The sequence below is a fragment of the Ambystoma mexicanum genome, chromosome 10 (assembly GCF_040938575.1).
Source record: "Ambystoma mexicanum isolate Mex_15411 chromosome 10, UKY_AmexF1_1, whole genome shotgun sequence".
In the NCBI taxonomy this organism is placed as follows: Eukaryota; Metazoa; Chordata; class Amphibia; order Caudata; family Ambystomatidae; genus Ambystoma; species Ambystoma mexicanum.
Window position 1 is genome coordinate 175761594 of NC_090932.1, and position 14901 is coordinate 175776494.

The window sequence follows — 14901 nt, forward strand, 5'->3', positions numbered from 1 at the left end:
TGCCTGCACAGTGTAGATGTGGGCTGCATCGGCCACGAAAAGGCGGTGAGGCACAGGCCCTCGTGTCTCTCTCTTGTTCCCCCCAACCCCGCTCATGGCCCGTGTCTCCCATGTTCCCCCCCTCGCCGATTCTCTGTGTGTTCCTCCCACCCCCCTCATGCTCCGTTTCTCTTTCCCGTTCCCCCGCTCATGTCCCGTGTCTACCTCCTTCCCCCCACCCCCCACTCATGTCCCGTGTCGCTCTCCCCTTACCCCCACCCCCTCTCATGCCCCGTGTCGCTCTCCCCTTACCCCCACCCCCTCTCATGCCCCGTGTCGCTCTCCCCTTACCCCCACCCCCGCTCATGCCCTGTGTCGCTCTCCCCTTACCCCCAACCCCCCGCTCATGCCCCGTGTCGCTCTCGCCCTTCCCACCCACCCCCCACTCATGCCCCGTGTGTGTCGCTCTCCCCCCACCTCCCGCTCATGCCCCGTGTATCTCCCTCCTTTCCCCCCACCCCCTGCTAATGCCCCGTGTCTCTCCCCTTCCCCCCACCCCCTGCTCATGCCCCGTGTCTCTCCCCTTCCCCCCCACCCCTGCTCATGTCCCGTGTGTCTCTCCCCTTCCCCCCACCTCCTGCTCATGCCCCGTGTGTCTCTCCCCTTCCCCCACCACCTGCTCATGCCCCGTGTGTCTCTCCCCTTCCCCCCACCCCCTGCTCATGCCCCGTGTGTCTCTCCCCTTCCCCCCACCCCCTGCTCATGCCCCATGTGCGCACCCTGTTCTCCCCCACCCCTGCTCATGCCCCGTGTGTGCGCCCTGTTCCCCCCACCCCCGCTCATGCCCCGTGTACGCCCTGTTCCCTCCCACCCCCGCTCATACCCCGTGTACGCCCTGTTCCCTCCCACCCCCGCTCATGCCCCGTGTGCGCCCTGATCCCCCCAACCCCGCTCATATATATTCAGTAAAAAAATCTTTGTTAAAGGGACGTTTTGGTTCAGAGTAAAAATGGAAAACCCTTGACATTCGCTAGTTATGGTAAGCTAAGCAACCATAACTCGCGCCACCTATGTGCATTGCTAAGACTAACACCCAGGACATCAAAGATGACATGACAAATGTCATTGATGACATCACTGATGACATCACATGTCTGGCTCCCTCTTTTTTCCTTTAGTGATTAATTTTGCCCAGTAATACTTAGGAACAAAAAAATTGAAAAGTGCTATATTTGCAGACTTACACTTTAAATATGTTCTTACAGTAATTCATTTGGGGTTCACTCTTAGCATATGAATATAAACATAGGGAGAATACGCACTTGAAAGATACCAATGCTTTCTGTGTATGAAGACAATCAGTAAGGTTATCAACACTCTTAGTGGTCTGCTGTTTTTGTTATTACTGTACTTTCTGTGGATATGCTCATATTTGTATTCGCATTACTCTCTTTAGGGTGCACTCACAACAAGTGATAGTTATTTATAGGGAAGTAGTAGGTTTGAAGCAGAACAATCATTTCTGTGCATAAAAATAATCAGATAGGTTATGAACATTTTCTGGTTCCACTGCTGCTTTTTTGCCTACTTCACTTTCGCTGCACATACCCATATTTGTTGTTAAGAAGTGTGTTTTGTATGTAATAATGAAATTATATAGGAAGTGGGTTTCATTAGCTACTTACATGTTGCACAGTACACAAAACTCTAATAAAAAAGCATTCACCATTTCATCTATTGAACATGGGAAGATTATGAATATTGCAACTCCATCATGTATGCTGCACACAATGCTTATGTTTATACATGCGTACATTATTATATTGTAAAGAACTTCATAATAGAATGTTATTTATGTCAATGCTTTGCTTAATCTACCACAAAGCTCATGTTATCTATTCCAGTGAGCCTTCAAAGTTTTTTTAATCAACATAATAAAACTCCCTTATGCACACTTTTCATGAAAAGTACATGCACGTGTGATGTCATCAGTGATGTCATCAATGACATTCGTCATGTCATCTTTGATGTCCTGGGTGTTAGTCTTACCAATGCACGTAGGTAGCGCGAGTTATGGTTGCTTAGCTTACCATAACTATGGAATGTCAAGGGTTTTCCATTTTTACTCTGAACCATAATGTCCCTTTAACAAAGTTTTTTTACTGAAAAAAAAAATATATATATATATATAGCAGTGAACAAAAACAAAGGGGCTACACATGTGATATCAGCAGTGATAACATCAATGACATTTGTGATGCCATCTTTTATGTTCTGGGTGTTAGTGCTAGCAGTGCACAGTGGTGCGGGCAGGTATGGGTGCTTAGCCTACCATAACTGGCGAATTTGAGGGGTTTTTCGGTTTTACTTTGAACCATAATGGCACGTTTGTAAAGTGATTTTAGTGAATTGCACAGGTTTTTAGTAGTGCAACTTAACGTGTGTGTGTGTGAGATATATATATATATATATATATATATATATATATATATATATATATATTTTCTGGTGCTTGTATCTGCTTAGATCACATGCTATGCATAGGCCGACATCTAGTGGAAGCTGTAGAGTATTACAGTTGTTTTTGAAACTAGGGTGTACTACAGCTTCAGAAATGTATGTTGCTCAGCCAATCAGAAACTAGTCTATTCCCTTCCATTCATTCCTATGAGAGAGTGACATCTAGTCGAGTGAATTTAGAATCGGAATACACTTTTGGTTGAATATTGGACAACCTATCTGGAAAATCTCCGACTGTGAACATGCTGGTGATGCTTGCTAGTAAGGTCAAAACTCTAGAACACTAAGATACTTTATCATCAAAATGCACTTATAACCTGTGCAACAGTACTTCCTTTCAAAGAGGATCAAGAAGTAGTTTTATAAAATCTTTGCATGGATATTCCTTCATTAAATGTTATATGTAATTAACCATCTTAACCATACCATTGTATTGCCCCTCTAAGAGTTGCTCTTCAATTATCAGCCATCTTTATGACAAGGTGAGTCAGAGAAAGGTTGTGGAAAACCCTGGTGCTTAGCTGTGGGCCAGTTTCTCGCATACCCTGAACAAAGGGAGTAGAAAACAATCAAAGAAGTGGGAGAAGAGACCAAATCAGTTACAATTTTAAATACAAACTTGTCCCTACTGTGCCGGGATTGAGATGGAGGTTCCTAAGGCTATTTAAGACTGAATCCTACCTATTTTATGTTTGCAGTTCAGCATCACTTCAATAAAAAGCATTGTTCTGCAAATGTTTCCAAGCCCAGTAACTAACTATTCAGACCCGAACTTCTGTTACTGAGATACAGCCCTTACTAATCCTTAAAATGCAGATGTCAAGATATTGCAGGCGTCCTATTGGGGTCCTCCCTCATGCTTTCAGTAACTGGGGTTCAGTGCATACCGGTCTATCAGTTACTCAGATGCTAGAGTGCAGGTGGTGCCAATTCTTCAGATACTATGAGCCAGCAATTCTCAATCTTTCAGCTACTGAGGTTCAGCCCCTTAAGGTTCTGCAAGCCCATTCTGATCTTTATATTACTCGCTACTGGTGCCTAATATACTGTGGACAGATTTTCAATTAGTGGGTAGCAAATCCTCAGGATTGTTCAGTTATTGAAGTTCAGTAACTGCAGATTCATTTACTATGCTTCCATCTGCCCTTCACTAACTGGGGTGCAGTCGCTCTCCAGCCTTCAGGAACTGTGCTGTAGCTTCTCCTCAACTTTGCTAATTGAGTTAAGTCCCTACCCATTATTCAGTTACTATGATGAAGTCCATACGGATATTTATTTACTACGTTTCATACCAGACTGCCACCTCCCTTTCTGGGATGTAGCCTCTCCTCATTCTTTAGGTATTGGGTTGCAGGCCTCTACTCTGTCTCCAGTGGCATCACTTACTGGGAAGAATAATTTTCATCGTTTACAGAGCTTCACCCCTCTTTACTGTGACAAGGCTAGTCACCAAGCCTGGTCACAAGAGGACGGGAACCCCTATCCACTAGGGGTTGGAGGTCTACCAAGGAGCCATTCAGAGCCAGTCCTAATCCAGAAGTGGGCGGTGGCAGCAGAGAGGGCCCCAATTCATAACACTCAGAGCTTCATCCGCCTGAGGTTCATAAGAGTACCATTAAGTTGGGTAGCAAACATCTGTTATCTGTCAATAGCGCCAAGAAACTCCTGTGGGGTTAACATGCGCTGTACAAATACACCTGTTATGGTATGTTATGCCTCGTTACCAAAATGTAGTGTTTCTCTTGTGATTTCAGATCGGAAGCACTGCAGTACAACCAGCCAAGCAGCTGAGAAACATCCGAAGATTCAGAAGGGCAGGAACTGCACACTAGCAAAACAATCCTCCAGAGCCTCTGCACTGCTACAGTCCCGAGAAGAGCCATTGCCAAGCAGCAGTAATGAGAGCGAGAGAGAGCTGCCAGAGGAAGTAGCAAGCCTGCATAGCAGCCAGAGAAAGAGTCCTGTGCTGCCAGGAAGCACCGCCAAAAACCTGCGCAAAATAAACAGACCCCTCAAGACCACCTGGGATAAGAGAAACAAAGCCTCTTTCTCCATGTGCATCATAACTCAAATGACCAAACCAGGAACACAAACTGTTGCTTTGGACTTTGTACACGTCCATGAACAGTATGCCGTAAACCTGCGTGTTAACAGTGGGTGGGACTTAGACCCCTTTTCAAAGCTTTCCCGTGCACATACCCAGCCCGGGGAGCTGCGAGCAGTCTAGATTGGATAGGGACATTTAACCACTAACAAAGAATGGAGGGGGTACTTAAGGGAGGAACATGAAGCAGATAGTGTGTGTTTACTGGTTGATATTAGAGGTGGACGACTACCGAGAGAGCAGCAGGATGAAGGAAGGAGCAAAGAATTGTGGACGAGATTGTTGGAGTATGCAGTATTCGTTGAGGAGTGAAAGTTTCATGCAGTTTGAGCGTGTATGTTTGTGAAGAGTGGGAATAGAACAGTGATGGCGTGAATGTGAAGTGGTTGGTAAAGAGTGGAAGAAGGATATTTGTGTAGCTTGGAAGGAAATACACAGGGCCCTAGTCCCCTCAAATAAAAATAAAACCCCTTGAACTGTCTCAAATATTTAAAAAGTGTTTTCCAGGGCCATCTGTGACATTATACAGTGATTTGGTGGATCCCCTGAGCATCCACCCTTCAGTCCATTTGCTGCATCACCTAAAAATTTCTATGCTTTTATCTTTAGCAATTCTCATCCTTCAATCATTTGGATTCAGTCCGACCCAACCTTCAGCAATGTGGTGCATCTGCTGCTTCATATTAATTGACTGCAGCTGCTGCCCATCCTTTAAGCACTGGGGTTCTTCCAGGTGCATCCTCAGTTATGGGGAGATTCCACCCAGTCACCATCCTTAAGAACGTGAGGTTTATCTGCCCCTTAACATCATCTCACCTGTTAAGGTTATTTGGAGTTGGTAGGTGACTGGAAAATTTCACTTCTCCAAGTAAATCCTCATAAACCACAATATTCAGCTCACCCTTCTGTTTGACCTTTGCATACCTAAAAGCAGAAAACAACATTACAACACTTCCACAAGAATGACTGCAATAAGTGGCTACAATTGAGAATTTGATGCTAATGTAGTCTTTCTCAACATGAGCTTGTTCAAAGGCAATGCTCAACAATGGAGAGAAGCCGTGACTCCACCACCAAACACAACATTCTCTTCACATATGCAAATGCCCAGTTGTCATTACTGAAAAGGCAGAAATACAGTTCTCTTCCTGTTAATCCTCACCACTGCACCGGCTGCCAGTTGGGTAAAAATGGACGGAAACCAGTGATGCACTCAAAGGCAAGAGTGCCAAAACTCCAGTAATCCACTGTCACAGTGTACTTCTGCTGCTCCAGGAGTTCTGGTGCCTGCAAGAAGAAAATTCAACAATCACAAATGATATACAGAGACAATGTTTCCATAGCATACCAAGGCCACCATTGGATTGTTTATGCACCAAATACTTCAGTCACACCACTATCAATACCCTGTAACATATCAATGTCATGTGTGCCACTGTAAAAAAACATACTAGTTTTATCAAACCAGCCCACAGCCAAGACATCCCCCCCAACTGCAGCCTTATTTGTGTTTATCCATAATCAAACATAGTTAAATACAAATGCATTCAACATGGGTCTATGTACTAACTACAGACTACACATTATTAGCTAGTACTAGGCAGCTCACATGCAACAAAGCCAGAAAACCTAAAACGTGCCAATCTAGTCATTCCTCTTATTGCTAAAGCTCTTATGCCAAGGGAGTACTACCATCAAAGTCTACAGTGAACACAACACAAGGGAAGGAAGCTCTGCATCACTCACTTTACAGACAAGCCATCATGGAACAAAACTGCATCCCTCACAGAACAGCCATAAGTAAAGCAGCAAACGTTTGCAATCAAAGTACAGAAACACCACAAAGAACCCAAACACTATACCAATCACAGTACAGACAAACCACCAATGAATCATTCAGCAGCAAACACACTTTCAAATTACAAGCAATGCATGTCAGGTAGTTAACGTTGCATATTCACTTTTAGACCTACCTATGATCCTGTTAAACCTTTGAACCCTTACTTATGTACTAAGGGATATCCAGATGTGGAGCCCTTGCTCACTGCGCTTAGAGATGCTATATTTCACCTCACTGGTCATGCCAAACAAGGTGGAAACTCATCTGGGGTTGCTGATGACACTCTTGTTTAGAGGAGAATAGAGGAGAATTGGCTAGCATTTTCGCGCTGGACTGTCCTTGTGGGTGGGATCAGACTGTTATGCAATGTCTCTTATGTGAAAGATAAAGTGAGCTAAAAAGTGGTTGTAGACTCATCCCATGTCTTAAAACAGGTTATTTGAGCCATATCACACATCACAGACCTTGCCAATAAGGCCCGCTTCCAGCTGCACATCCTCAGATGTATTCTCCCTTTCCTCACCTTCCCTTAGAAGCTCAGTCTCCAGAGCCCTGGTTCTTTCTAGGCTGGACTACTGCAATAGCCTCTTTCTCAATCTGCCTAACTCTACTCTTCACCCTCTGCAACATATCCAGAACAGGACTGAGACTTATCCTTGTCCTCAACCCCAGGGACCGTATATCTCGGGCCCTGTAATCCCTCCACTGGCTCCCGGTGGCTGCAAGGATCAAGTTCCAAGACCCTCTGCATCGTCCACAAGGCTTTTTGGGGCCATGGCCCTAATTATCTTCAACTCTCTCTCTTCCTAAATACCTTCCTGCTAGAGCCCTCTGCTCATCTACCTCCAACTCTCTGCGGGTCAGTCGCTTTTCCAAGCAGAGAGTGGAGGAAAGATTTCTCTCTGCAGAAGCCTCCTTCTGGAATGACCTCCTTCCTTACTCTGTCTTGAGCCGGATCTCCTTAAGTTCCAGAAGCTCCTCAAGGCCTTCCTTTCCTCCTCTTCTTTCTCTCTCTCTCTCTCCCTCCCTCTACCCTGCTAACCTACCCTTGCTCCTGCTCCTCCTACTCTGCTGACTGGCTGCTTGGTGCCCCCTGAGTCAGAGGGCACCATGCCCCCCCCACCCCCAGACCAATCCTCCTCCACTTTCCACCTGGCCCACTTTGCACTGCCACCTGGCCCACCTTGCACTGCCTGGCTGGGATTAACCCTGTTGTCCCAGCCTCCCTCGCACTCAACCCAGAGCCCGCTGCCCTGGTTGCACTTCCCCCTGCACCTTATTCCCTGCACTTTGTTTTGCGAACTTGCACAATCTAGATGTCACAAGGCCTAGTAAGATGGTTTGTCTTGCCTTCCCTTTGTTCCCCTTCCATGCCTTGTTGCACCTTGAAATACTTGTCTATATGTGCATAGTAAATAACTAATCAATCAATATTAGTTTTCATTATACGAGTGCCCATATTTTTGTAAATACAACCTATCAGTCTATTTGCATTGCAAATTTATGGTGAGTCAGCAGAAGAGGTACTGAAAATCAATCTGCTGACAAAGACAGGAAAACCTGACAACCAGCTTGAAAGAATAAATGATGTTTTGTTTGTAAAAAAACCAATGTAGCAGTGCTACACCATTAGGAATTAAAACGATCTTTAGGCTGGAAGGGAAGTTCATTTGACAAAATGTAGTCTATGTTGAACCTTGTGGTGTAGAATTAGGGTAATAAAGAAAATGTCAGGAAAGGTCTTTCCACCCCTTCATAGCTCCACCCTCTCTTGTTAATTGATTTAGTCTACTTATTATATGAACAAAATAATCCATAGATTAGAAAACGAGTAAACTGGATGTTAATCTGTATTCTCAACGTGTACCTATTGTCCTTTAGAGATCATTCTTCAGTTGATGTAATTAATAAATAAATGGGGAAGCGGGCAAATGTAATCTAAACAAAAATATGTAATATATAATGACGCATATGATCGGCTTCTACATGGACAAAGCCTTAAGATAATACATCAATATTAATTCTGAAGCACAAAACAAATGTGGACATATAACGTGGCAACCTTTTCTCAGCTCTGTCTCTGATTTACGTGCTACTTTTGGACAACAGACATTCGTATAGTTTAGTTTTACAACAATACACAGTACCAGATACTGCAGAGTCCCAACGAAGGAAGTGCACAGACTATTTTGGTCCAGCTCCTTGGCATATCCCAGGTCAATTATTTTATGGATTAACTGGAAAACAGAGAAACACATGGGCACAAATAAGTTTAACATATGATGACTTAATGTCAGAATAAAACATCATTATGAACATGGGGTTGGGGTAGTGTGCAGATGCAATTATTAATAACCCAATAGGAATGGTTAGTACTGCTGAGTGATGGATGGTTTTAAAAGGGAAGCCAACATTAGTGGGCCTGCAAAGGTTTAACACAAACGTGTGTAAGCAAACTCTCACTTGGTAATGAGGCTCAGAAGTAAGGCTGAGGTATCGCCCACTTTTGGCGAATCGCATTGTAGCCGAATTTGCAAATCTTTTACCACTTTTTTGGCGCAAAATTATAGAGGGCAAGTTAGGTATATAGAATGAAGGGAGTGCATGGGAGGGGACGGGGTCTTCCCCATTTCTTTTCTGTTAAAAGTGGTAAAATTGGCAAAAACGTATTTGGCAAAATGTCATTCGGCAAAAAAAAAAGGAAAATCAGTCAACCTTCACAGAACCGAGGCTGAGACTAAGAAGATCAGGCACTGGTAAATCATATCATATCACAAACTTTATTACAGATCTGACAAACTTATCCTTACAAGCAAACTCACATAAATACGCAATTCATACTTATTTTAAAACATTTTAATATCCTTAAAGTGTTAAGTCTTCAAAACATCATAAAAGTATAAAATAGCTTTAATCTAATATAAAACAAATGTGTGAAATAAAATGCCTCTTAGGGCAAGTAGATGCTACACCATGTCCACAAACTATTCTGGACAAGTCTTTAGTTCCTTTTCTCTTAGAACTATTATTTCCAAAGAATGCTTCATAGAGCCCAAAAACATTAATCTGATGCACAAAGCAAACCTTTTGGTTTACAATTTCTCAGATTTCATTTTCTGTAACCTGGAAATAACAAAGCTTTATTCAGTTTCTTATACTATCGACAGAAAGAAAAAAAAGGTTGAAAGGACTTTCTGTATTGCCTGGACAAAAGGGGCACACCTTCTGGACTAGGTTGTCATGACAGCTGAATAACGTAGGCCAACATGCATTTAGAGGCAATCAATTAAAAATGAAGCCTACTAATACAAAATCTATCTATTGAAAAGCGACAAATCAGGTACTTCTGGGGCCCATTTTGTTGCAAAATGGATTATATAGCGCTATTTTGCAGGTTAGCCACCTCTACGGTTTCCCTATCTGTATTAAGTGTGCTTACAAGGTTACCAAGGATTGTCTTAGTCTTGAGCCAATCCACTCTATTGTCACATAACGAAAGGCTAGGGACCTGGGCTTTAGCAAGAATTTGATGAACACATCACAGCCAGGGTATTCTCAGCCTCCTTTCAGACTTGAGAATATTCACTATTATTAACATAGCTTTTGTGTAACACATTATTCTCATGAATAAAGTATCTGGTGCAAGCATGATTTGATCTTACAAGCAGCAGAGCCCTAGCTCCTAGCGCACAGAAAGTGTTGGTGCCAATTTAGGCAAGGATAATAGCAGTTTACAAAATGTGTTCTCTGTAGCATATCAGCTCTTTGGTGCCCCCAGACTACCATGCAATACGGAGCTACCAATTTTGCCTTCGCTTCACAGACTCAGAGCATCATTTCATTGGCTGAGCTTTGGGCTTGGCTGCAAAAGAAAAATTGCTTCCTATAGCGTGTTACATTTGTATATGTTGCATCTCAACGTGTGAGGTATTGGTCAATTTATGTGAGAAGCACACCCCAGTTATACATATGATTTGAAACCCTCTATTTGGTGCCCACCAACACTAGATTTCTGTGTTTTAGCTGTTATTTTCCTCTTGAATACTAGGACTGCTGATTTAGCAGTGTTAACAGACAGGCCCCTCTCTTTGATGTATACAGCATCTGTGATCAGTTTTTGCAGTCACTTGGGAACATTAGCATCTGTCGCACATAATGTGGTGTACAAAGAGTGTTGTTCGAAAAGCAGATGTCTGATGAGGCTAATTCCTCTTTAATCTTCTCTGCAAGTCTGGATGCCACATTAATAGTATGCAACATAAGAATGCGACTGCATTTTGTAGCAATCAGAAGAAAATCCAATCTTATACTCTTCGTCACCCAGAAAGAGTATGGGGTCTGTTTCGATGTATAAGCCCAAGGGTATAATATTGGCTTTTAGGTACTCTTTCAAAAGATGACCATGAAGTTCAGTTTGAAATGGCTTCTTTTTAAATCGCAGGAGGTGTTCTACAGATATAGTGGGTTCTGTTTCTGATGTGCTGGGCAAGTTGTCAAAACTGCATGGACCACCAATTGCCTGAAGGATCTGTGCTTCAGTAAAACGGAGTGTATTTGACTCCACCATAAAAAAGGGGGCCCTTTGGAGGAGATACGTGGGATCCGAACAGGCATGGGTGCTAAGTTGGCAGACCTTACCACCAAGGTCACCACCCTGGAGGATCGCGTGGAGGGAGTCGAGATCAACCAGCTCTCCACAGCAATCCTGGAGACGCAAATGGAGGCCAGATTTCAGGAGGTACACCGTAGGGAGGAGGAACTACGGTTCAAGGTGGACGACATGGAGAACAGGGAGAGGAGGAACAACTTGCGCATTTTTGGCCTTGTGGAATCTGAAGGGGAGAGCCCGCAGGCACTGGAGGGCAAGCTCCACGACATCTTAAGAATCGTCATGGGCGAGGAGGCCGACATCGAGATTAAATTTGATAGGGTACATCGAGCCGGCGGCGGTGGCAGGGGCCCGAGGTCGGTGCTGGCTCGACTGCACTACTATAGAGACAAAGCCAGGATCCTGGAGAAGGCGAGGTACTTCGGCGATATCCAATACGGAGACACTAAGGTGGCAATCTACCAGGACCTTTTGGCCCTCACCCTCGCAATGAGAAAGAAATGCAGGGCCCTAACCAGATGGTTGCAGGATAAGGGGGTCAGATACCGCTGGGGTCACCCCTTCTACCTGGCATTCGAGTGGTCGGGGGAAAGACACCACCTGGTGACGGAGGAGGACATTGTGCGGGACACCGACGACTTGGTGGGAGATCGTGCAGGCCCGTCCAGCGGAGCGTGGGGTGAGGCCAGGAACCCACCGCGGGGCCCCGACAGACTGGGTCAACGTAGCGGCAAGACCAAGGTTAAGGGGGCACGCAAGTTCCAAAAAACCAGGCACCCATCATCGGCCTCTGAGGATCATCTGAAGTGACTGTAACTTTTAATAATGTTGGTTGATTGGTTCGATGGACCTCCCTGTCGGGCCTGTGCCTGGGGACACGGGGGACCACGGGAACAGAGTTACGTTTCATAAGTTTTGTTTGACGGTTCACAAGCTTTCTTTCTGGTTTAATAGAGAATGGGTTATCTACATGCTTACACTACCCGGGGCTGGCGTAGAGTCCTTGGTGGTTCGTTGACCGTCCCCGAAGATGATCGGGTGACATGACCGAACGCCTCAAGACGGGGGGGGCAGGGGGAAAGCAGCAGGGGGGAGGCGGGAGAACGACCATCATCAAGGCCAAAATAGGAACGTTTAGAGGGGTCCACGGGGGAGGAGGTGGGGGGGACTAGCCAGCTTGAACAGGAATCCTATATTTTTCAAAGTGCCATACGCAAGCATTACACTACGGTGAATCTAGAGGCGGACTACCTAGGTGATAATGGTTGAAGGCAAGATAGGCACACTCAATGTCAAGGGCCTCAATTCACAAAACAAGAGGTCCCTGAACAGTAACATGTTCGGCAAACAGCAGTTGATGGTGCTGTTCCTCCAAGAAACCCATTACAGACAGGGGAGGGAATCACCCATCAGGGGGAAGGACATTGGCGGCAACTTCTGGGCCTCCCACAGGAGCTCGAAGAAGGAAGGTGTGGGGATTCTCCTTAGTAAGACACTCCATCTTACCAACACAGAGACCAAGAGAGGCTTTGGGGGGAGGTTCCTGGGGATCAAGGGTACATATGAAGGGGAACGCATAACCCTGGCCACCCTCTATGCTCCCAACTCGGGCCAGATAGGTTTCCTAACCCAGATTCTGGGGGTAATGGATGAATGGGCTGAAGGGGCCATGATACTGGGGGGTGGGGGCTTCAATCTCATTTTGGACCCCAGGCTGGACTGGTGGACGGCACGGGTGACTGAACCGAAAGGGATCACCAAGGACAACCTAACGCTCCAGACCCTGCTGAGGGAACTACTGGGAGGACGTCTGGCGAACGACACACCCGGAGCCCGAGGGATATACATTCTTCCCCCCCCCCCCAAACCACACCTACACCGGAATCGATTTAATCTCGACTTCCAAAGAGGGGAGCGGGGTGGCTACAGCTCTGAGGGTCGAGGCAATAACATGGTCCGATCACGAGCTTCTGGTGGTGGACTGGTCGCTTCCCCTGTCCCCCAGGTCAGCCCGGTGGAGGTGTAATGACACGCTCCTAAGGAACCCGGTCTTCAGGGAATTCCTCCGAGGCGAAATGGAGGCATATTTCGAGACAAACAACGATGGGGAGACGGATATGGCGATAGTGTGGGAGGCGGCAAAGGCCACCTTTTGTGGTCTCCTTTTAGCCGAGGGTTCTAGGCGCAAACGGGAGAGAGGGCTCATTGAGGCTGAACTCAAGAGCCTGCAGGGCAGACTCACCCAAGAGGGGGTTGATAAGGAGTCCCTCCTATCGAAAATGTGCGAAAAACGTCAGGCTCTGCACACGGTCCTCATTGGGGAGGTGATCAAGAAGTTGTGATACACTCGACAACGGTACTACGAAAAGGGGGACAGGGTGGGGGCCCTATTGGCACGTAGAGCTAGGGGTTGTAGACTGGAGAGGAGGGTCAGACCTATTAAAGATGGGGAGGACAGGGCTCTCAACAGAAAGGCAGAGATAGTGGGCTCCTTTGCAACTTTCTATAGGGACCTGTACACAAAACAGGAGGGCGAATCGCTGGAGGAGATCTGGGCTTATCTGGAAGAACACCGGCCACCCCGCTTAACGGAGGCCGAGCTGCAGAGCTTGGAGGGGGACATAACGGTGGAGGAGGTGGAGGCAGCCATCAAGAGACTTAAAGCAGGGAAGGCCCCCGGAGGTGATGGATACACGGCTGATTTTTATAAACAATTCCAACCCATTCTGACGGAACCCTTAGCCAAATTGTTCAACCACATTCGTAACAAAGAGACGATCCCCCCCCACATTCCTACAGGCCTTCATCTTGGTGATCCCCAAGCCAGGAAAAGACCCCACAGAGCGTGGCGCCTATAGACCCATCTCCCTCTTAAACCTAGATGCTAAAATATTTGCCAGGATCCTGGCCACTCGCCTGGAGAGATGTCTGCCCCGCCTGGTCCATCCAGACCAGTCGGGCTTTATATTAAACAGACAAGCCTCGGACAATATGCGCAAAACCCTCCATGTGTTGCATTCTAGGGAAACCCGGAACGAGAGGCATCTCCTGCTGTCCATAGACGCAGAAAAGGCCTTCGACCGGGTGAGTTGGGCCTTCATGGGGGAGGTCCTCTCGGCAATAGGGATGGGCCTATATTCAGCCCCCACGGCTAGGGTGGCTGTCAACGGGATGGAATCAGAAGCCTTTCCCCTAGAGCGTGGTACGAGACAGGGCTGTCCACTATCCCCCCGGATATACGCCCTTGTCATGGAACCCTGGGCGATCTCGGTGCGTAACAACGAGGCTATCACCGGAGTACAGATGGGCGGCTCCCACTACAAGATCAGCCTGTTCGACGACGACGCTCTCCTCTATGTTACCAAACCGACACCGACGGTCCCTCATGTGTTGCGGGCACTGGAGCATTACGGGAGCCTCTCGGGGTACAGGGTCAACCTGGGTAAATCTGTGGCCTTTATGAGAGGTCGACTACCTGACACCGAGAGGGAGTATGTGGAGGGCCTTCCCTTTCAATTGCAGAGATGGGGATTCCGGCACCTGGGAATTCAAATAACACCGGACCCAAAGGACCTCTTCCCGAGTAATATAGGACGACTCAACCTGTAATTGGCACGACTCAACCTGATCAAGATGGTGGTACTTCCCAAATTCCTATTCCTCTTCCAGATGCTCCCCACCCAGGTCCCGGCCACATTCCTACAGTCTATGAAGCGCACCCTACTCAGGTTCCTCTGGGGAGGGAAAAAACACAGGATCTCCTACGATGTCCTAGCGAGAACTAAGGAAGATGGCAGGGTGGGATTCCCGGACTTCGATACATACTATAGGGCCTCCCAACTGAGGATT

The 14901-nt window shown here is 46.4% G+C and overlaps 1 protein-coding gene across 1 annotated transcript in view; it reads right to left on the reverse strand.

The window, feature by feature from the left end:
- IKBKB (inhibitor of nuclear factor kappa B kinase subunit beta) overlaps nucleotides 1-14901 on the reverse strand; it is a 1202582-nt gene that overhangs the window by 832121 nt on the left and 355560 nt on the right. The window contains exons 7-9 of the mRNA XM_069617660.1: nucleotides 8591-8680; nucleotides 5766-5890; nucleotides 5420-5527 (exon numbers count right to left, since the gene is read on the reverse strand). Of these exons, the coding sequence (XP_069473761.1) occupies nucleotides 5420-5527; nucleotides 5766-5890; nucleotides 8591-8680 (323 nt within the window). The remainder of the gene's footprint in view (nucleotides 1-5419; nucleotides 5528-5765; nucleotides 5891-8590; nucleotides 8681-14901) is intronic.